Below are 23,395 nucleotides of genomic sequence, written 5' to 3'. Positions count from 1 at the left end.
CAGTTCCTAAAACTCCAATTTGTGGCCCTAAGAGCAAGCTGTACTTTGGGTATGTTGATTTCAATCAATAACTCACAACTAAGGATAGTTACTTCTTTTACACAAGAAATCCATCCTCCCGCTCCTTATTGAGCAAAATAAGTCCAGGGGGCCAAAGCACGCAAAAGATTTGTTAAACTGAAATAACAAGGGTTGCCGTTTCTACAGGAGAGTAAAAATTCATTTTGTGGTCAAAAACAGAACTGATACAGCACCATCTAGGGTAAAAGAATCCTTGAGCACATAAGGCAGAGGCTCCAGGTGTTCAGCATCAAGTTTAACTTCACAAATAATTAATCTTATTGGAACATCAGCAAACAATAGCAACACAAAACTCCCCCTCCCATCCTTAGTATCCCTGAAAGGCCAGGAGGTGGAGGATCCAGAAAGGTAGAAAAGCCAGTCTTCCAAAGCAGCAAGCTGAAATGGGGTGCCAGATTAATATCCTGCCTGCTCCAAGTCAAAGCCCAATGGAATTTCTATCAAGCAGATGCACATCTCTGCCAAGATATGTTGATGGGAAAGAAAATTGTCAAGATTGAAGGGAATTTATTTTAGAACAAGCATGGAGAGTTCAGATGTCAAAAATCTGTCAGCTTGTAATAGGGCCCCTGAGACCCAGAGCTGAGAATTACTGGGGAAAAACAAACGAGACAGGATGCCCACCTTCTGGTCGCCTACAGAAATGGACATGCTTTATAAAGGATGGGTTTGCTCTTGTGGTAAATGCTACTTTCAGTCTATCTGTATTTGTTGAGGGAGTTATGGAACAAATTGGAAAGGAGAAAGGGGGTATTTGCATCTTTGTTCAGCAAGGAGACCCCTGAGCACAGCAGAAGAGATGTAATTCATTTGACATAGATCAAGAAAGTAGAAAACTTATCAGCCAGCACTAATTCACTCTGAAGTCAGCAAGGTAGCTTGGTGGACAGGTCTCTCGAAATGTTTGCTGAGAGTAAAACAGAGGGAACCACAGTTTGAAGGCTACCAAGTGGCTAGAGCACAAGATAATGCCAGGTTTGCAAATATCTCTGTAGCGGCAGCAAGCACTGCAACAGATACCCCCAAAAGGCAAGACAGTAAGGGCACAACCCTAACGTGAACTGGTACAGGCAGGAAGATAGGCTTGTGCTGTATCCAGTGCAAAGTAGGTGCAGGCTGGAGCACAACTTGGAGTAAGGGGATTTTATTCCCCTTACACCAAGAAATGCTCCAGGCAGCCCTATGGGGCTACTTGGATTTGCATGTGCAAATCTGACCAGCCTGCGTAATACTGGTCGGGCCGGGGTTAGGATCTGGCCCACGCTGCTGCGGCTAGTCCTACCCCCCCCTCCTAAGCCTGATCTCCCCTAGGCTGCCCTTCCCCCACCTCCATTCCTCCCCCGCCCTCTCCCATCTACAAACTCAGCTCATCCCAGTGCTGTTCCAGTGTAGTGAGGTCAGATGTACTCTGGCCTACTCTCCTTCCAAGTAGGTGCAAATGTGCTTTACAGCACATCTGTAACATTCTGGAACCAGCACAAGGGACTTATGCCGGCTTGGGGGAGGGGGTTTGGATTGCGCTGTAAGTTGGATCCAAGACAAGCAACTGGTTTTATATTCATGCAATGGAAGGTATAAAAATAAAATACATTTCAAGGGGACTAGAGAGATGGAAATTGATTTTTCTTCTGGCTGCTTACTTGTGTTGGCAGCATCAATCGGCTCCCAACTTTCAAGAACCAGCATTGTGTTTGCACCATATCATCCTTGCATTTTTCTTCAAGTTTAGTTTACATTTAGTCAGCTAAGCAACAAGATGCCAGGACTTACTTGTGTCGCCATCTTGCCATAGTCAATCCACCGCAATGTGGCAAAGTTGGTGGACTCAGCACAGTTGAACCCATGGTTGAATCCCGCATGGTAGCCATAAGGAAAGGTAATCATGAATTCTCCAGCCTCTTGGGTGATCTGAGAAAGGGGAATAAAGATAAAAAGAATGCAGTGTCAAAGTAGGCAGGAAACAATATCAAGGCAGCACAATTAGTTTTTGAAAAATTATTTCAATGGCTCTGCTCCCAGCAATGTGCCATTTACACAAGGAATGTACAGGAATATTTCTACTACAAAACACAAAGAAAAATATTTGTGCTCAAACTTGTATGTGGAGCTGCTGATGTAACCAGGACTCCTTCCAGAATTCCCCTTATATCTTTACATGACCAGTTAGGCAAGGTTGCAAACACTTCCTATATCATAGTTTTTACTCTGAAGCTCTCATAAGAGCAAACAAATGCAAAAGTCATTTTGCTGGGAGGCACCCCTCATTGCTGCTAAGTCTAGCCACCTCCCACTAACTTTCCCACAGTCTCTCTCTCTCTATTCCACCTTTTGTATTGCTTGAAATAACTGGAAGGGGCAAACCTGAGCAGAAGGATTGCAATGAAGGGGAGACAGATACACCCCAGTGTCATGCTTTCCATTCACTCTCTGGTTCTTCATAGGAAACCAAGGCATGTCAGAGCAGCTAGACTCTACTATCTTTGGTTTGCCCCAATGGGGGGACATTAACCCTCAGAGGGAAGGCTCCATCTCAAACCTTTTATCCTGTCGGCAAGCAACCCATTGACCACACCAATTACAAGAAAAGGGAAATACTTGTAATCAGACGCAATACAAAAAAAATCAAAAACAATTTCTAAGTCAAACTGGGTCAGCAGGTTCAAGGAGGATGACCTCAACCCAGCCAAGGAAAAAAAGCACTTTCCCCAGCAGGAAACTCTCTCTTCCTTCATCCATCCTATCAGACTCCCTGAGAAGTGCAAGATGGAGAGTAGTGGTTACATTACCCGGGTGATATCAGAAAAAACAGTTATTTAGTGGGAAATCATTTGCATTTTGTTGATTTCAGAGTTTGTCTTCTCCAGGGGTGGGCATTTGACTCGGACTGACTAGACTTGAGTCGCGCAAGCCCATGGCTTTTGACCACTTGGGCTGCATCATGGACGTGCTGACTCTGACTCGACTCGCAGCCAGTAACTCGACTCAACTCCAGCCCTTTTGTGCATGTGCGAGTGTTTGTTCATTTGGGTTTACTTTTTACGCCGCTTCCGCATCATGCTGAAAACCTCATGAGTAAGCTGGAAGCTGACATTCAGAATGATGGCAGCAGTAGACATGGTGGGAGGAAGGTAGGTGGTTCCAGGAGGTGGGGGCTGGGAGGTTGAGGGGAGGAGGAAGGCTTAAGGTTTTTGTTTTGTTTTTGCTGCACAAGACTGGTGGCACAGACCAAACAGTGGGGGCAGCCAGGACATAGAGGGAGGGACTCTCTTTTAAGATATAGCATGAATTGCTTATTTTTTTCTGCAGGGGGGAGGGGAGAGAAGGAGGAGGTGCCCAAAGACTAGGGAGGAAGCGGTTCTTCTTGTGATAGGAACAAATGGCTGGAGTTTTGTTTTGTTTGCAGAAGAATAGAGGAGAAAAAGGAAGTGGGGAAACCAGGAGGAAGAACCTTTGCAATAGAGGAAGAACACCTGCAGCCCTCGTGGCTTAGTTTGCAAAGGACTTCAACACATAGCTGACAGTCCAGAAGGGATGGGAACATCACAACTCCGACACACACGCTCCACCATCACCTCCTTTTTCCTGTGAAGTCAAGCTCAGGGAAGCCCTTGACTCGTGTGCAACTTGACAGACTCTATACATTTCTCATGGGTTAAGTTGTAACGGCTGTGTGCTATGACACGTGCTATGACTCGTTGACTCAAGACTCGACTCAGGACTCATGTTCAGTTACTTGAGCACATCCTAGTCTTCTCTAGCCATATTAAGAAGACTATCTGCATTATAAACTCATTCAGAACTCTCAGCAGTTGCTCTAAGCTACAACACTATGCCTCATCGCAATCTGCTGACCATCTGTGTTATTGCACTGCTCAGTATTAACTGCTGGTGATTAATAAATTTTTGAAAGTTAACCTTGAGTCTGTCTTGTTCTGAGAAATTCAGTGGATTGTCGTGTCTCCTCACTCTGCATGCGCTACTACAGTGATTTTCATCCTTTACTATCTCAGGGCACACTTACAAGGCACTAAAATGGTCAAGGCACACCACCAGGTATTTGACAATTGACAAGGCACACCAAGCTGCCATTGTTGGTGGGGGGGGGGAGGCTCACATCTCCCATTGGACTTACTAATAAATGACCTTCCCCCAAATTCCTGTGGCCCACTCGTGGCACATCAGTGCACCACGGCACAGTGGTTGACAATGGCTGCACTACTGTGAGAGTGATTTTGATAGAGACCCCCAAGATTCAATGTTGCTTGGGGGGAGCCCCTCTGGCTACCCTGATCTCCTGGGCTGGTGGCAGAGTCTACCTACCAAGGCTTTCCCTCAGTAAACTGCAAGTCCAAACAGGGAAGATAGGGGATCAAGAACAGAAATAAAAGTGCTAATCACTAGATACCACTGCCCTGGTCAGCGTGCAGTCTCTGGCAGCCCCTCTCTTGACCGTGACAGAGGGATGGACTAGACTTTGTTTCTTTCCTTGCTTTTTCAAGTGAACTCACTTTCCCTGACCCCATTTTACTTTTTATGAAGTGTAGGAGAATTGTGGTTCAGCCTCTCTTTTTGGCTAGTTTGGAGACAGGAAACCCAACAACTTCAGGGTTTTCCCTAAGCCAGGGGTGCCTAAACCCCAGCCCTGGGGCCACTTGTGGCCCTCGAGGCCTCTCAATGCGGCCCTCAGGGAGTCCCCAGTCTCCAATGAGTCTCTGGCCCTCCGGAGATTTGCAGGAGCCCACACTGGCCTGACGCAACTGCTCTCAGCGTGAGGGTGACTGTTTGACCTCTCGCGTGAGCTGTGGGATGAAGGCTCCCTCCACTGCTTGCTGTTTAACGTCTGTGATGCAGTATCAGCAACAAAGGAAAGGCCAGCCTTGCTTTGTGCAAGACCTTCATTCATCCATATAAGTTCATATTTAATATATTCATTTATGTAAATGTATGTAAATTTATTCACACAACTCCATTCTGGACCCAAGAAAGGCTTTTACCAAGGAGCAAAAGGGCTCTGATTCATCATAAGGGCTTCTTCAGGGATAGTACAGGGCGAAGATAGGCTGACTGGATGGTGCAGCATCGAGCAGCTGGTACTCACACACCTCTTCTTGCTCTCTGCTGCTCTTTTTTACTGGGTCGGCAGTTGAATGGAGGACTACACTTGTATAGCAAATCCTTAGCTAAAGTTGTCTATAACTTCTTGGAAACTGCAATTTTTAAGAAAATGACTTATAACGAAACCATTTTTACAGTAGGCTGGCTCAATAACACTCTCTCAAGTGGTAGACTTGCTGAGCACTTTCCTATCACGTCACTAAGCATTGTTGCACCCCAGAATGCCTTGAGCAAGGCATTCTGGGTGTGACAAGGCAGAGGAAATGGGTTGTGGGCCCAGTGCAACCCAGGAGAGGTTTCCAGTAGCCCTACAAAATGCAGCTGTGGAGGACGTGGAGGTCAGAAGATTGAGAATTGCTGACCAATTTTAAAACTAAAGTTTTAAAGTTTTAAAGTGAAGACTTGCTGTAGTTTTCATCCACTGCCACCATCCCAAACTACTGAGATCAAGGAGAGGGGTGGCTCTGAAATAAAACCACAATAGCAATCAGAGGTCTCAACCCACTGAATTATCCATGAACATGGACTAAGCAGGTAAGAGTCAAAAGATATTAAGTATCCAGAAGAAAAAGAATTAAATCAAATGGGGATGGAAGGAGGTGGTATGAGAAGACAGATCTAAACTGGGAAAATGCCCAAACTTGGCTGGATGGGGACAAAAAAAATCTTGACCAAATTAGATGCATTAACTAGTAGTGCCAGGCAGATAGAGCTAGGGTGCTACCCAAGAGCAAAGCACACAACCACCACCACTCAAACACATTCAGTGAAGTTTCCAAGCTGGCTTGGAATGAAAGAAAACAATAAATTCTTTAATGCATTTAGCTAAGATTACAGTATATCTAACTGTATTATCACTAACTACTTATCAGTGTCCTGGCCCTTGCACCTACTGGAGAGTACATGGACATGCCTTCCTCAAAGCAGCATTAAATATCATGGCAAACATGGCAAAAGGTACTTGCAGAGCCTCTGTCAATTATCTTTGAAAAATCCTGGAGGACAGGGGAAGTGCAACTAGACTGGAAGTGGCCTAATGTGGTCCCAATCTTTAAAAAGGGGAAAAAAGAAGACCCGGGAAATTACAGACCTGTCAGTCTGACTTCAATACCAGGGAAGATATTAGAACAGATTATAAAACACACAGTTTGCACACATCTAGGCAACAACTCAGTGATCAATAGAACCCAACATGGATTTGTCAAATATAAATCTTGTCAGACAAATCTCATCCCCTTTTTTGATTGGGTTACTAGCTTACTGGACTGTGGGAATGCGGTAGATGTAATATATCTTGACTTCAGTAAAGCATTTGACAAGGTCCCACATGACATCCTAATTAGCAAGTTGGTAAAATACGGGTTCGATGATACAGTCGTTAGATGATTCGCAACTGGTTGGACAGACATACACAGTGGGTGTTTGTCAATGACTTCATGACAACCTGGAGGGTGGTTTTGAGTGGGATACCCCAGGGCTCTGTCTTTAATATCTTCATCAATGACCTGGATGAGGGAATACAACGGAGCCTCATCAAATTTGTGAATGACACCAAACTGGGAGGAGTAGCAAACACAACAGAAGAAAGTAGAAGCCTTCAGGAAGACCTAGACAAAATGGAATACTGGGCTGAAATGAATAAGATTAAGTTCAACAAGGATAAATGCAAAGTTCTGCACTTGGGCAAAAACAACCAAAGATGCAGGTATAAAATGAGAGATACATAGCTTGGCAGCACTACATGCGAGTGGGATCCTGGAGTTGTAGTGGAACATAGGATGAACATGAGTCAGCAGTGTGATGCAACTGCAAGGAAGGCAAATGCAATTTTAGCCTGCATTTACAGAACCGTAGCTTCCAAGTCAGAGAAGCTGTGGTTCCACTTTACTCTGCACTGGTTAGACCTCACCTGGAGTATTGTGTCCAATTCTGGACACCCCACTTTAAGAAAGATGCAGTCAAACTGGAGCAGGTTCAGAGGAGAGCAATGAGGATGATCAGGGGGCTGGAGGACAAGTCCTACAAGGAAAAGTTGAGGGAACGTGGCATGTTCAGCCTGGAGAAGAGAAGGCTGAGAAGGGATACAACAGCTCTCTTCACATACCTAAAGGGCTGTCATATTGAAGAAGGGAATAATTTATTCTCATCTGTCTCTGAAAGTAGAACTAGAACCAAAGGTTACAAACTGCAAGAGAGGAGATTTCGAGTAAACATCAGGAAAACATTCCTGACGGTCAGGGCGGTTTGGCAGTGGAACAGATTGCCGAGAGAGATGGCAGACTCTCCCTCACTAGAGATATTCAAGCAGAGGCTCGATAAGCACCTGTTGGAGAAGCTCTAAGAGGATTTCCTGCCTAAGGCAGAGGATTGGACTAGATGACCTATTAGATCCCTTCCAACTCTATGATTCTATGAAAAACACAAATAAGCACCCCTGTGTTCAGTAACTGAGGTTTAATGATGCTATACAGTTACCTGACTGAAGGAGTGAAGCCCAATGGGCCACTCCACCCCTTACCTAGAGACAGGTTTTGCTGCCCAATTGTTGACACCTAGCTAATTGAATCAGGGAAGAATTATTTGAATCTACAAATACACATGGTGTTGCTGATAATAGCATTTGAAAAAAAAAATGCTGTAGGAAGATGTACCAGCATTTTTTTTGGACTGCTGAACCAGCCCATGCACTTCTGGGTAATTAGAAGTGTTCAAAAATAAGGAAAAAACCAGAGCACTCACCACAGCTCCCATTTCTTGATTGCTCATTTTAGGCATTTTTAATTCTCCCTTTTTATGCAAGGAAGTTATCATAAAATCATAACAATATGTATGTACCCCAGTCCTACCACTTCAGGTCAGGAAAGTGGAGGGAGTTGGTAGATCGATACCAGGTGGCACTGCTCAAAAGGGTCTCATAGGGATGGGCAGCAATGCCTAATTTCTCCTGCAATGTCATAAGCAGTTAATTAATGTAAGAAAAAGGACTGTCTGCAATAACCCAGAGGTTTGCACTCTTCATGTGCAGAATAAAAATATTATCCCAGAAAATGTACCGTATGATGTGCCTGTTTTGAGGCACACCACTATATTTTGAACCAATACAATAGTAATGTGCTGTTTTAAAGCAGCAGAAGATTGCCAGTCCCTTGATATCAGGCACACACGTGGTTCATGTCCTATTAAACCTAACTACACATGCTTACAACCACAGCATTTGAACAAAAGCACAATCAAATCCTAGAGAAGTACTGTAGTTTCAATTACCCACAAAGACGTGTGCTACAGTAACTTGACTTGCAAGTTTTTGCACAGTTCACAACACTGTTCTTCCTTCCCCCTAAATCACTTTCTCTCCCTTCCCTTAGATTATATAAATGAGAGATCAAAATCAAAAGTATTGAAATAAGAACATAAAGTGAAATAAACACCTGCAGAATTAGATTAAGGTGTCACAACATCAAACACCAATTTCATATCCTCCACATTTGCAACAGAACTAGATTTATACACAGTCCAAGATCTGGCACCAGTCTTTCTCACAACTATAAATGTATCCGATGAAGATGTTCGGGAAAAATCTAATCCTTATTTATTACATAACCGGGAAGCTAAGGTCTTAAAACATCTGGCACAATACATTTCAGAGTAAAGAAGGAAAGAGTTTATTTTCTCTAACCATTTACTGGGAAGGGGAGAAAAAGTCGATTCTTTCCCAAATATCTCCACAGAAATGGGAGATTCACAGGCCCAAGTACAAACGCAGGACATCTCCACGTAGTCCCTGGAAATGTGAACATTTGCTTAAACATTGTTATCTGTTCCTGAAGAGCAGGGGTGCTCACACTTTTTTGGCTCGAGAGCTACTTTGAAACCCAGCAAGGCCCAGAGATCTACCAGAGTTTTTTTTTTACAATGTTCACGCCATCATAACATATAACATTTACGTGTACAATGTATGTTGGTGTACCTTGAGCCCCACTGAGTATAACAGGACTTACTCCTGAGTAGACATGCCTAGGATTAGGCTGTGAGGCTGCAATCCTAGCCACACTTACCTGGGAGTAAGCCCCATTGAGTACAATGGGCCTTACTCCTGGCATTTCCTCCCAGAGGCACCTGAAAGGGGGGGGGGGTCGGCACTCCGCGATCTACTCATTTTGCCTCACGATCTACCGGTAGATCGCGATCCACCTATTGAGCACCCCTGCTCAAGAGGATCCATGGCAGATTTGCTGAGCTTTGCTAACTGGCCCAGCCTAACCTTTCCCTCCTTATCACTACCTCTAATCCCTTCCTGTACTGTTCATGGCACTCACACCATTTCAGAAGAAAACATGACAGAGTCAGAGATGTTCCTACCATGGGGATCCTACCTTAAGCATCAAAATGTCCTGGGCCAGCCATGAGTGAGGGGGTGAGAAGTTATGCTCCTGGTATGACTGGTTCCAGCATACTCCACAGATATAACCGCTGATCATGGTGGTGGTCCCACCCCTCCCAAAAAATAGCATCAGGTTCCAATGACAACACATGTAAAATACTAAAGTGCCAGGAAATGTGGTTTCATAGTCTCGTTCTTAAGCACAGGAATTTCACTATCTAATCAAAAGAATATTCAGCAGAGACAACTAAGCCCCCACTCATTGACCTCTATTATTCTCCTCAGGGAGTAACCAGACAGCAATAGGCTTTCCATTTTCCCACCTTTACAGGCGAGAAGAGCTCAAATTTTGCCTCTAGAGTCCAGCTCCATTTGAACCCAATCATAAATCAAGGTGAAGTTGCAGATGGTTAAGCTAAGCAGACAGAGAGATTATGCTCCTGTCAGAAAATCTACGTCCCAGCGTCTTCATTTTAAACCCCACAGTGCACATCCTTCTCACATCACTGCTGTCAACATTATCCCACCAACAAATTAGAAAAGCACTCCATCTGATGGATAGGCCTGTGTAGAAAAGTAATAACTACTGAGGAAAAAGCCAGCACCAACTGCCACTCACTATGAAAAGCCCTGAATTTACTGACTTCTGCAAGGCCTTCACAGAATAAATGGAAAAATCAATAGCGGATAACAGAAATACACATTTTTAATTATTAAAAACCTTGGATATTGATCTGATTTCTTTCGAGAAGTAAATACCACTACTAGGATTTATAAACGCCCAGGCATTTGCCCTCTTTGAAGCCTGCCAGGAATTCTGATGAAGGGATTCCAGGCTGCATTTCTAGAGGGAGGAGCAGAAGAGGCATTTGACTTGTGTGGCATGCTTTGAGGCCACCCTTACTGCTTAGGCCAGGGGTGCTCACACTTTTTTGGCTCGAGAGCTACTTTGAAATCCAGCAAGGCCCGGAGATCTACCAGAGTTTTTTTACAATGTTCACGCCATCATAACATATTAACATTTATGTGTACAATGTATGTTGGTGTAGCTTGCATAACCACATGAGCCAATATTGCACAACACAACATAATTAACTATAAACATTTTTGTAATTACTTGAGTTTACTTTGATGACTTGCACTGAAGTGAATCAGCCAAGGATGTATAGTCAGGACAGTAGCTGCTGACAGCCAGCCTCAAGCACACTTCCAAATGTTCATCAGTCATGGTGGAACTTAATGATCTTCATGTAGGAAAAGGCTGACTCACATAAATAAGTGGAGCCCTTCCTGCCTCAGGTGTTCTTATATCCCTGAGGGCCCTATTGCCTTCAAGTGGCTGCAGCTGTGCAGCACACTCTGCTGGATGCCCAGGCCTTACCCTTAAAGGGGCCACTGCTGACACCACATCTATCTCCTCACCAGATCTTCCTCGATTCCAATACAAGTGGGGGGGGGGAGCAGATCTCTATACAGACCAGTACAAAAACAGGGGAAAGGTGTGGGGGAGGGAAGATCTCTATATAGACATCATGGCAAGACCAGTGCAAAACCCCTTGCACACAGAACCAACAGATGGAAGTTGGGGGGGGGGGCAATTCTCCATACATACCAGTGCAAAAACAGGGGAAAGGTAAGTCAGCCCCAGTAGAGTCAACGGGGCTCACTCCCAGGGATGCGTGGACGGGAGAGAAGCCTGCCAGCGGCTCCTCTCCAGGTCTACTCACGAGTCAGCCCCAGTAGAGTCAAAGGGGCTCACTCCCAAGGATGCGTGGATGGGAGAGAAGCCTGCGATCGACTCATTTTGCCTTGCAATCGACATATTGAGCACCCCTGGCTTAGGCAGCCTAATCCTAAGCTTCCCAGCAGCTACTGCTGTATCCTGCGGGTGCCAGGAAGCCACCAGAGGCCTCCTCGAGGAAGAGGACGTTCATGCGCTAAGTAAAAGTGCAGGCCCCGCAACAGGACTTCTCAAGTCTGCGCCAGCTATTTTGCTTTTCAGCCCAACATGGAGGAGAAGATCCAGGAGCGGAGGCCTCTGCAAGAGTCCCACCCCCCTCTCCTGAGCCAGTTCCTCCCCTAGAACACCTCCCCCATCCCAAAAGCTTGCACTGCCACCCAGCGCTCTCACTCACCTCTGGGTGGTGTCCTTTCAGCACTGGGCCCAGCACCAACTTGGGCTGGTTCGGTGCAGGCACTCCCTTCTCCTTCGATGCCAAAAATGTGATTCAAAGCGTGTTTATTACACCTAGTGCCGTGCTGGAGCTCAGTACAGGCACTACGGTACAAATGGATTGGGTCCAAGGTTAGGAGGGGCTTGCTCAGGTCTGAGCCTTTCTTGCTCCTTTCCTCCTGACTTGCCTCACCACTAAGCACAAAGCGACAGAGAAGAGGGGAGTAGCTAGCAGGAATGTCCTTTTCTTGTCAGTGGCTCACATTTTTCCACAGACACCTTCAGAATATTTATAGCCTTATCTTCAAAAGAAAAGTTCAGCCTTTAGAGCAGGGGTGCCCAAACCCCGGCCTGCGGGCCACTTGCGGCTCGCTGCGGATCCCCACCTGGCCCCCAGGGGGTCCCCCCTCCTCCAAAGGGCACCTGGCCCTCACCCCAGCCCGCGCTGGCCCGCTGTGCAAGCTCCGCGCCTTGCTCTCCCTCGCTGCCACTGAGCTCAGTGGCAGCGAAGGAAAGACGAGCCCAGCCGGCGTGCAGGGACTTTTATAGAGGGAAGGTAACGTGAGACTTACAGCTCTCGTTACTTCCCACTATAAAAGACCCTGCGCCCTTGCCTGCTAGTCTCTTCTTCCTTACCCATGGGCTGGGCTGAGCTGGGCTGGGAGCAGCTCTGTTTGGCTCTGCTCGGCTCCCTTCCCCTCCCCTCCTGCAACCTGAGCCAGGGGGGAGAGAGAGAGATCATGAGGGAGGGGAGCCCAGCCCAGCTAGCAGCACGTCTCCCTCCGGAGGGAGGGAGGGAGGGCTGGTTGGCTGGCCAGCCAGCCAGCCAGGTAGGCAGGCAACAGCACCAGCACATGGGCAGGCAGGTAGGCAGACAGCTGGGCAAGCAGGCAGGCAGCCCAAGCGAGGGAAGGAGGGAGTGCGAGGGGGCAGGTGAGCATATGGGTATGTGAAAGTGTGAAAGATCCCCCCCTCCATTTGTGTGTGTGTGTGTGTGAATGGGATCATAAACTGGCATGAAGATCCCCCCCCCTTCTTAGGGTGAATGTGAGCATAAACTGGCATGAAGATCCCCCCCTTCTTAGGGTGAATGTGAGCATAAACTGGCATGAAGATCCCCCCCTCCTTAGGGTGAATGTGAGCATAAACTGGCATGAAGATCCCCCCCTCCTTAGGGTGAATGTGAGCATAAACTGGCATGAAGATTCCCCCCTTCTTAGGGTGAATGTGAGCATAAACTGGCATGAAGATCCCCCCCTCCTTAGGGTGAATGTGAGCATAAACTGGCATGAAGATTCCCCCCTTCTTAGGGTGAATGTGAGCATAAACTGGCATGAAGATCCCCCCCTCCTTAGGGTGAATGTGAGCATAAACTGGCATGAAGATTCCCCCCTTCTTAGGGTGAATGTGAGCATAAACTGGCATGAAGATTCCCCCCTTCTTAGGGTGAATGTGAGCATAAACTGGATTGAATTCATTCATTCATTTTCCGTCTCTAATATATTCACTTATGTAAATTTATTCAAATTTGAAATGTAAATCAATTCCTTTTTTTTCCAGCCCCCGACACAGTGTCAGAGAGATGTTGTGGCCCTCCTGCCAAAAACTTTGAGCACCCCTGCTTTAGAGATTCACTAACCCTTCAGATCTGCTTTCACTCTTTCTCTTTGTGTGCTCTTAAATAAAACTCTGTGACTGTCTCTCCACACAGTTAACACAAGTAGGAGACTTTTCACAAGGGTGTATAATGGGGTGGCCAAACTTGATCAGCCTAAGAGCCACATATGATAAATTTCAGATGTTTGAGAGCTGCAAAATGTGAACAAATACTTTAATTAAAAAAACAACAACCCATTTATTTATATAGGGAATTTCACCTTATTGTGAAAAGATATTTTTTTCCAGTTAGTAATTTATTTAATGTTTGTGCTCTGTGTCTTAAGACAGGGCAGTCAAAAACCAACAGTTAAAATAGTAAAAATAGCAGTAAAACATGTCAACTAAAGCCAGCAATTAAACATTTTACGGAGCAGAAGGATTTTTACTACGAACTAAAAATCAGAAAGAGAGGGGAGCTTAAGAAATTTCAACAGGTAAAATGCTGAAGGGAATTTCAGCAGGTGCAGCTTTCTTCACCAATCCCTCCCTTCTTTTTTGCCCCTCATAATTAACCCCCTGGCCTCTTGTCCACCCCCACTCAATAAGTCTATCATTAACTCTGCCTTACCCCTCCCCCTTCCCAGCTCCAACTCCCCAGTTCCTTTTGCCTCCTATCCTGTGACTGTCCTCTTCTTCTCCCACAGTCCTGCCGCCCACGCCTCCTGCTTCCAGTTGTTTGCTTCAAACAGATAAGGGGGGGAGGGAACAGAGACAAGCCTTTCACCAGGCGGCAGCCTCACTGCCCATCCAGCCCCTGATGCTAGCAGAGCTGCCACTCGAGTTGCCTCCAGGCTCTTCTTCCTTCCTAATCCGCATGCTATTGCTCGCACCACCAGGGGTCTCAAAATCACAGAGGGCAGAAGAGGAGCTCAGGAGCTCCCCACTGTGCAGACACTTTCAAACACAGGCTGAGCTAATTGTGTTTGAGTGTGCGCATGTGTGTGAGAGGGGGGAGCCACAGTTTGCCACTGCTAGTCTATAGGCGGTGAAAAATAGCAGAAAGACCAACATTTATACATACCATATATCATAGATTATATGGCCTATAAGGTGAGAAATTTCTGCCAATAAATCAAGCTTAGATCATCACCTCCCCTCATCTCTGAGGTCACTCAGAGGGTAGGGTTTTTCAAGCAACTGGGAGCACAGAGAAGCAATGCAGACATAATTAGAGGGCTGTTAATCCCCACAGTAACCTCCCTGGCAAACTCCAGTCAAAGTTAACCTTTTACTCTCCTCTTGTGAAAAGGGCTAGAGGTATCCAATGAAATCAAGCAAGCCTCATTCCATTTTGCAAATGCTTGCATTTTGCAGAGGTCTGTTTTTTAAACACCAGGATATAATCCTCATTTTCATTTGAAACAAAGTCCCAGGCTACAATTCAGTGCACCATTACTTTGGAGTAACACCCATGGAAAGCAATGGGTCTACTTCTGAGTAAATGGGTTACCACTATGTGCAATTGCACTTGCTCACTGTCTTGTTGCTTGTCTCTCTGCTGTGAACTGAATTCCACACACCCAGTTATGTGTTATAAGTTGTATGTTATATGTAGAGCCAGCCTCTGGCTTAACACACCACACAACTTAAAGAAGGATTTGATTAGTGGTTCTCCTGCAGTGGTTCCCAACCATTTTTTACTTGCATACCCCTTGGCAGCCCATTTCCAAAAATTGCACCCCTCGTATTAGCTAAATGTTTGTAATTAATATTGATAATATAAGTCCTCATCTCCACTATATGAAAACCCATACTTCATGTATTCATCACAGTATTTTCTGTTTTTATCTGTTTGAAGAACTTTTTATCTGTTTGAAGAACAGCCTTTGTGTTGCAAGGTAACTTCAGGGTTCAAAAGCAGACTCAGTAGACAAGAGTGGTGTTCATCTGCAAGCCTCATTATTTTTCGTTGCCAGCAACGGGCCTCTCCTTCCTTCAAAGTGATGAGAGTAGTGAGAGCTGTGTGGTGACTCTCATTACCCTCCAGAGAATAGCAATGTTTCAATAGGAATCCTTGGTTTATATAGGATTCTGGCTTCTTTGTTTGAAAAATCTCTCTGTCATTGGCTAAGAGTGGGTGACATCAGAAATGGGGCTTTTCTTATGATTGGCTATAAGTTTCAGACATCTGATTGGTTAGTCTCAGGTTACAGCATGATTTCCAACAACCTGTAGGTGGCACTGTTTACCCATTTATTCAGATCTAGTCTGAATTATTCTTTATCAAACAATATAAAACTCTTTATTAACTGAACTTTTGATTCTCTATCATTCTCAGTATGCCTATTAACTTAATCTGATACAAAACAATCCAAATTCTTCTTTAAAAACAAGGATTTTCAAGTGACTTTCTCTCTGTGTTAAAGCCTGCTTTCTCTGTTAACTTTTAGAATGCAGACTGTGTCTCTGGAATGTTTTTGTTAGTTTGGGCTTCTAGTGATACTCTCCAGATGCTCTTACTTATCGGTTCTTGTCCAGCCGATTTATAGGTGTCTTGTATCTACCAAGCTCTGTCAAACAGGATTAACTCTTCTGGACCTAACTATCTGCTCCTTGGGTCCACTATCTGCCTCTGGCGCCAGAAGAAAGACATTAATTGTCTGATCACTCCCTTATTCTCTTGTCTGGCGTCTTTGAATTATAGTCTGACTCTGCGTTGTGTTTAATCTTTCTTTGTATTTTCCTAGTTCCAATTATAAGTCTTTAGATCTGTCACTTGAGTCTACAGAGTTCTTATCAGTAAACTGTAACTTCTCTAGAGTCTTCCTGTCAAACTTCTAATTAGGTATCTGCATTTTCAAGGCTATAGAGACACATCTGAGACTTAAGTCTTTTCAATTTAGCTTCCCCTATTCTGTGTTTTCATGGTTTAATTAAACTAATTTTAACAGCTAGAATTCACTCTTCCTTATATTGTTAATCCTACTTTATATTTATTTAAGGCAATGAAGAATATTAACATACATGCTGACTCTATAACTTATTTGGCATTTAAGGCTTTAGCAGCTTCCAGATATCTTCCTCCGTTAATTTACGACCTTAGAGGCATTAGGCTTAGCACAGTAGCCTGTTAGTAGCACTGATCTATAACACTTTCCTAAATGCAGTCACACCTCATGATGTTACCTTTTGGTAGAATGCATACACAAAACTCTTCTTTCTGATAGCCTTTCCCAGTGCTCAATTTGTTTTATAGAAAGCTTATTCAATTATATTTAAAATACAAGATGTTTTCTGTCCAAAAATCCTTCTTTCTATGTGTTTTTCCTACAAGCCATTCAGGCTCTGGGGGTTACATTCCTGACTTCAAAGTGAAGCTACGGCATAGGCCCATTCTTATCTGATGATGTGCCAGCCTAGCAGTAAAACATCTTAGATTTATGGCTTTTGCCTCAGCCTTCTGTTTAAACTTCTCCAGAGGGATCATCTCTCCAGCAGGCTGCCACATTCCTTAGATAACAGCCAATTTGCTGACCTGCTTGAAGCAGACAGAGGAACAAAATGAGATCCATTTTTTCCTATAGCTGCCAAGCATGTGAACATGGAATTTTAAACTAATAATTTGTTTAATTGAACATTTTATCCATAAACACCTATAGTGTAGCTAAACTATAATATGTTTGTGTTTATAGCTTTCTTTAGCCTTGCCTCATTTGTACTGTTTTGCACCAGAAGTGTCCTAAGAAATTCTTGGTGATTGACCACCATTTTTTGTTGCTGGCCTCACTGCCAGGCAGCAGGGGTCTGGGGATCCCACGAGTACCACCAGACACCACTTCAAGTACTACCAGTGGTATGAGTACTTTCAGACTGCAGTATAGCCCTCTCGTGCACATGCTAGTTTTCTATGTGAAGGGATTTTATTTTCTGTATAGAGTCATGCAAGTCCCCTTCTACAGTCTGCAGTGGTATGGTCCAGACATGTTTATTATATCTGGAAGAACAAGGCCTACCTCTGACCTTCCTACATTACCACTAATCCCTATCCAAAGATCTCCACATTTTTCACTTGCTGAATTATCCAAATGCTATTTTAAGAGGATGTTGTGGCCACAAAACTGAGATGGGTATGTCATTCAGATGGATTAAAAAAAGCAACACTTTGGCAGACTCTGTTGATGTGCCAGGGTGAGTACTTCAGCATCATGAAGATTCATCTCATAGCCAGGACTAGAATCCTATATCTAAATCCTTCTTTTTTATGGGGGCAGGGGAGGGACAGAAACCCATTTGGTTTAAACCAATAGCAACTGTTTTAACAAAACAATGAGCTGGAGAATTCAGCATTAATCTCCTGGTGCTGCCTGCCCTTTCCACATAAAGGCTGACATTCCTTGACAACCAGCAGACGGACTGTGGTACATCTTTCTACATACATACCCGGTCAAAGGGAATGCCATATTTCTTCAATATAGAAGGTGAAATTAAGGTCATCTTGTGCCGGAGGAAGGCATCGCACCCTTGGGAGCTCCCAGGGAAAAACCCTGTAGGAAGATTCAGGAGAAAAAAAAATGATTACTACCACAGACAAAAATTCTCAGGGATGCACATATCTCTTTGACTGCACAGAGCAAGTGACAAATAACTGCATGCTTGTCACTTATCCAAACATCACATTTATTATGCACACAAAGAGGGTCAGGCAGCACAATCAGAAGGACTCTTGTGAAGGTGCAACCCATGAATAGTGTGACCTGACCAGGTAGATATCACAGATTGCGGATGGAAGACTACACAGATTCATACTGCAGGTGGAAGATGAGTACTGTAAGCTTACCCCCTGACAAAAATTTTATTTCTTGCAAATAAAAACTTGAGTATCTGAAAACAGACTAAGCACAAACTCTGTGTGTCATATTAGTTTTCTACATCTGAAACTTTTCTTATACTGTACTTTCAAGCACTCAGTCCCTGAATGATTCTGCAGCAGAAATGAGACAGCTCTGGCACCTGTAAAGAAATATAGTTGCTTTCACCATTTTGCATTTTGTTCTGTACAGGTAAATGTTGCTTAACAATGGAGTTATAGTCCACGAACCCCATTACTAAGCTATTTGGTCACTGAAAATTACGTACTGGGTGCCGGGATGCCTCATGGAAGGCTCTAGAGGCCTCCTCCATGTTGTGCAGGGCCTCTGTGGGCCTCAGAATGGCATGCAGAAGCCTCTAGAAGGCACTTCCAGTTTCTGATTTTATTCATTTTTAAAATAAATTGTATATTTTATCTATAAATTATAAGCCACCTTGGGCATCTGCTCTGGCAGAGGAAAGGCAGGATAAAAATCTTTTAAATAAATAAAACTGAAGGATTTATGAAATTCATTGAATTAGATCATTTTGTCTGATTTTAACTGAGGCCAGATCCTGGAAAAGCTGGCAGTCATTCCTGCACATCAAACAACTTAACAGGAATTGTTACCAAAAACTCTACAGTCAAATTTACTAAAGAGTAGTAAAAAAGTGAAATCACATGATACACAGATACTATTACAAATTGGCACTTGACACCCACACTGGGTGACACTATGAATATAAAGTATCAATTTGTCTTTGTGTTAAATGAAGATAAAGTTAATGAATGAAAATGTACCTTATAATTTAACTTATTGACCCTAGTTGTGCATTTGGAGGTTTCCTGAAAATGTTGTAAAAACCCAAGTTTTTTAATGTTGTGCAAACGCATCTGCAGTAGGAATTGGGTGTTAACTGGTTAGTATGCTGAGCAAGCTTTTAAGGTTTGACTTTAAAGTTGAAGTTATTTACCCCCCCCCCTCGAAGTTTGATTTTTCTTAAACAATGTGGGGACAGATAGGTTACAAAACATAGTAGAATTAAACCAGTGACTAGGCTCTTTAAAATACCAGGGAACTTCAATTTAGCATATATCATCCTGAGTTATAGAATCAAGCAAAGCAGTAAAAGCAGTAACTCAAGCTGGAGAAGCACCTCCATCAATTTTCGACAGTTGATGGTTGGATAAGAACTGGGGATCTGTTTTTGGTTTGCTTTCCCTCTCACTCACAGGCTACTACTTACTGGTCCAACACACCATCCTAGGTGTGTTGATTAATCACATGCACAAATGCAGAGACTGGGCTCATCATACATCTGTAATGAACTGTGTAAATGTCTTCCATTAGTCTGGAGCATCAGCTTCTTCCTCAACAGAATATGCTTCAGAAGCTAAGCAGTGGCAGTTCTGGCTACTGTGCTGCCCTGGGGCGAGCCTAGAAGTACCACCTCCCATCTTAAAACATCACTTCAATTTTTTCCAGAAGTGACGTTTTAAGGCCCTCAAAAGGCCTAAGAATGACATCCAGACAAGGGTGCAGTGGGTGCAGGCAGCCCTTGGGGCAGCAAGGCTCCCCAGCTATCCTGCCTTGGAGTACATGCGCCCATGGACTCCCCAAGCATGCCACTGAAGCTGTCTGGAAGACAGTAGCTGTTGGCATTTAATATCTCCCTATGTAGAGCAAAAGCTACATTCCTTACATCAGGGGTCGCCAAACTTTTTGGCTCAAGGGCCACATTGTCTACCTGACATAGAGTTGAAGGTCAGGAAAAAAAAATTAGAGACAGAAGAGGGGGGAATGGATTTTGAAAAATCCCTACTCCTTCCAACTCCACTTCTGAGCATATTCTGAACCCCACTGGCTCCCCCGCTCCCCCACACACATACACCCTGCATCTTCACTCGCTCACTCCCCCCCCAACATGGAAGATAGTAATGGAATCAAGCATCCAGTAGTTGCTGCAACCGTTTTTTCTCCCTCACTTGAAGCTTGATGCCCAGCACTCCAGAAACCAGCAAGCCTCCTCTCCAGCCAGTCCCTCCTCCTTACAACTCCACTACTGAGCATACTCCAAACACCACTTGACTCCCCGCCCCCCACATACATACATCCTCCCTTCAAGCAGTGCTACTCTTTTTTATTTTTTAACCTGGAGTTGGAAGTCACCCAGTGAGAGTTTCCTCTCCAGCAGCCTGGATGGTCCCATTTAAGGCTGGCACCAGCTGCTAAAACTATGCCCCCTGGGGTTGCCATCTAACTCCTGGCTCCTGCAAGAGCAAGGGCCAGCATGTGCCCAGCAGCCTGCTCTTAGCCACACTGGGTGTGTGATCCTCATGTTGCAGTGAGCCCTTGGCTGCTGTGAGGACCAGTTCTCACTGCAGAAAGGCCTCGCATGCTCCAGGAACTGGAGTAGGCAGCCCTATCATTCAGGCTACAGGATGACACACAGAACAGATAAAATCATCCCACAGGCAGGATGTGGCCTGCAGGCTGGGGTTTACATGAACCGCTGCCTTACAAGAATGCTCATGCCTTTCCAATTCAGTGAATGCTTCTCTCACAGCCACCTCTCCCTGCTTGAATTTTTGAATATGATTGTTTGATGCAGAGACTCCATGACCTATATAGCACTTCCATAGTACAGCAAAGACTTCAGGTGCTGTGAAGTGAATGTTCCTACAGCATCTGGGCACTGCAGTTGTCCAATTTGTTTTATCAATGAGGGGTATCAACTACCCTTGTTACCAGGAGGGTTCCATTCCTGGACTCCTTGCAGATGTCAAATTCCGTGTGAAACCAAATCACGTAGATTTTGGGCACCACTGAGATCTGAACGTAGGTTTTGGGCACCACTGAACCCTTTCGGGGGCCTATCTGAGGCCCATGCAGGACACGCGCAGCCTCCACAGGCCCCAGATAGGCCTCCAAACGTCCTAGAAGGGCAAGTCTGGTTTTCGAACCACAGCTCCGGTTGCCTCAGGAGGCTTCAGGTTAGGCCAAATCTGGCTCAACTGGGATACAGAGGACCCACACTAAGCCAAATCCATGGATCCAAAATCTGTGGGTAAGTTATATAAACATCCACTGGTAGCAGAAGCCTCAAGGATTCCCTTATCCATCTAATAAAAGTACACAGGCACTGAAACATTGAGGAAAGTACCTCACTTCTCTCATGTTTTCTTTGCATAATCTTTTTATTTTCATCTACTTTTCAGTTGGAATTCAACAGACCCTGTGGTAGCAAACCACCTTTGACAAAGGGCCCTATCTAAGCAGTATGTTTTCAAGTAGAAGGCCTCAGGGGTTAAACTTTTGGCATATCCTGAACTTTTCATTGAAAAGCAGTATATAAATATTGTTAATATAACAATAAATATCATGGTAAGGGTGGAAAACATTCTGTCTGAAAACTTGGAAAGACACTGCCAGTCAGTGTAAAAAAAAAAAAAAAAAAAAAAAAGACAGACCTAGATGGACCAATTGACTGATTCCATACAAGGCACCTTCAAATGTTAATATGCATGAAAATAAATATCAAGGATTCTGGCAACCACAGCTTCACTCTTTAAGCCAAACACAAGAAAACATTAAGTGCCTTTTTTGGCCCTGCATGGGCTTTTATTTTTAAATACAGCTTCCCCCCTCCCAGAGGAAGGGAGTTCTGACCTCAGCAAAGGTGAGGGGAGCTTTAATCCTTTACCAGTGCCAATAATTCCTTCCTCCTCCTGTGCTACTATTTAACAATGATTGGCACTGGTAAAGGGTTAAAGCTTAAAAGCACAGCAGAAACAGCAGCATCCAGCAGGGCTCTCAGCATTCCCTCTGCCAGTCAGAGGCAGCAGCACTGGACACTGAGAGGAGGAATAGGAGGGCTTACCTCTCCCCCTCAGTATCCAGTATCACTGCTGCTCCTGTTGCCTCCTCCTCCAATGGCTGGTGGAAAAGCTGGGAAACAAATATTCCTTCTGAAGACAAAAAAGAAGCATGGGGGCACTGGAGGTGAAACAAGGAGGGTTAGGGGGGTTACCTCTCTTCTTCAAGCATCACTCCTGCCAGCTTTCTCTAAAGGCTGTAGAGGGAATGCTGAGCTACCAGCATTCCCTCCAATGGCATTAGAGAAGGAGATGGTGCCACTGAACACCACAGGAGACAGACAAACCCTGCCCATCTTACATAAGAACATAAGAACATAAGAACAGCCCCACTGGATCAGGCCATAGGCCCATCTAGTCCAGCTTCCTGTATCTCACAGCGGCCCACCAAATGCCCCAGGGAGCACACCAGATAACAAGAGACCTCATCCTGGTGCTCTCCCCTACATCTGGCATTCTGACTTAACCCATTCCTAAAATCAGGAGGTTGCGCATACACATCTTGGCTTGTACCCCATAATGGATTTTTCCTCCAGAAACTCGTCCAATCCCCTTTTAAAGGCGTCTAGGGCTAGACGCCAGCACCACATCCTGTGGCAAGGAGTTCCACAGACCGACCACGCGCTGAGTAAAGAAATATTTTCTTTTGTCTGTCTTAACCCGCCCAACACTCAATTTTAGTGGATGTCCCCTGGTTCTGGTATTATGTGAGAGTGTAAAGAGCATCTCCCTATCCACTCTGTCCATCCCCTGCATAATTTTGTATGTCTCAATCATGTCCCCCCTCAAGCGTCTCTTTTCTAGGCTGAAGAGGCCCAAACGCCGTAGCCTTTCCTCATAAGGAAGGTGCCCCAGCCCCGTAATCATCTTAGTCGCTCTCTTTTGCACCTTTTCCATTTCCACTATGTCTTTTTTGAGATGCAGCGACCAGAACTGGACACAATACTCCAGGTGTGGCCTTACCATCGATTTGTACAACGGCATTATAATACTAGCCGTTTTGTTCTCAATACCCTTCCTAATGATCCCAAGCATAGAATTGGCCTTCTTCACTGCCACCGCACATTGGGTCGACACTTTCATTGACCTGTCCACCACCACCCCAAGATCTCTCTCCTGATCTGTCACAGACAGCTCAGAACCCATCAGCCTATATCTAAAGTTTTGATTTTTTGCCCCAATGTGCATGACTTTACACTTACTGACATTGAAGCGCATCTGCCATTTTGCTGCCCATTCTGCCAGTCTGGAGAGATCCTTCTGGAGCTCCTCACAATCACTTCTGGTCTTTACCACTCGGAAAAGTTTGGTGTCGTCTGCA

At 44.7% G+C, this 23,395-nt stretch overlaps 1 protein-coding gene across 4 annotated transcripts in view; it reads right to left on the bottom strand.

The window, feature by feature from the left end:
• The window catches only part of KDM4B (lysine demethylase 4B), a 301,643-nt gene that overhangs the window by 169,386 nt on the left and 108,862 nt on the right, over window positions 1-23,395 (bottom strand). For all 4 annotated transcript variants that reach the window (XM_066634889.1, XM_066634891.1, XM_066634890.1 and 1 more), the window contains exons 7-8: window positions 17,790-17,893; window positions 1,852-1,989 (exon numbers count right to left, since the gene is read on the bottom strand). In XM_066634889.1, the coding sequence (XP_066490986.1) occupies window positions 1,852-1,989; window positions 17,790-17,893 (242 nt within the window). The remainder of the gene's footprint in view (window positions 1-1,851; window positions 1,990-17,789; window positions 17,894-23,395) is intronic.

Source organism: Tiliqua scincoides, chromosome 8, assembly GCF_035046505.1.
Source record: "Tiliqua scincoides isolate rTilSci1 chromosome 8, rTilSci1.hap2, whole genome shotgun sequence".
Classification (NCBI taxonomy): Eukaryota; Metazoa; Chordata; class Lepidosauria; order Squamata; family Scincidae; genus Tiliqua; species Tiliqua scincoides.
Note: the sequence above shows the minus strand (reverse complement) of the source record. Positions and strands in the feature narration are given on the sequence as shown.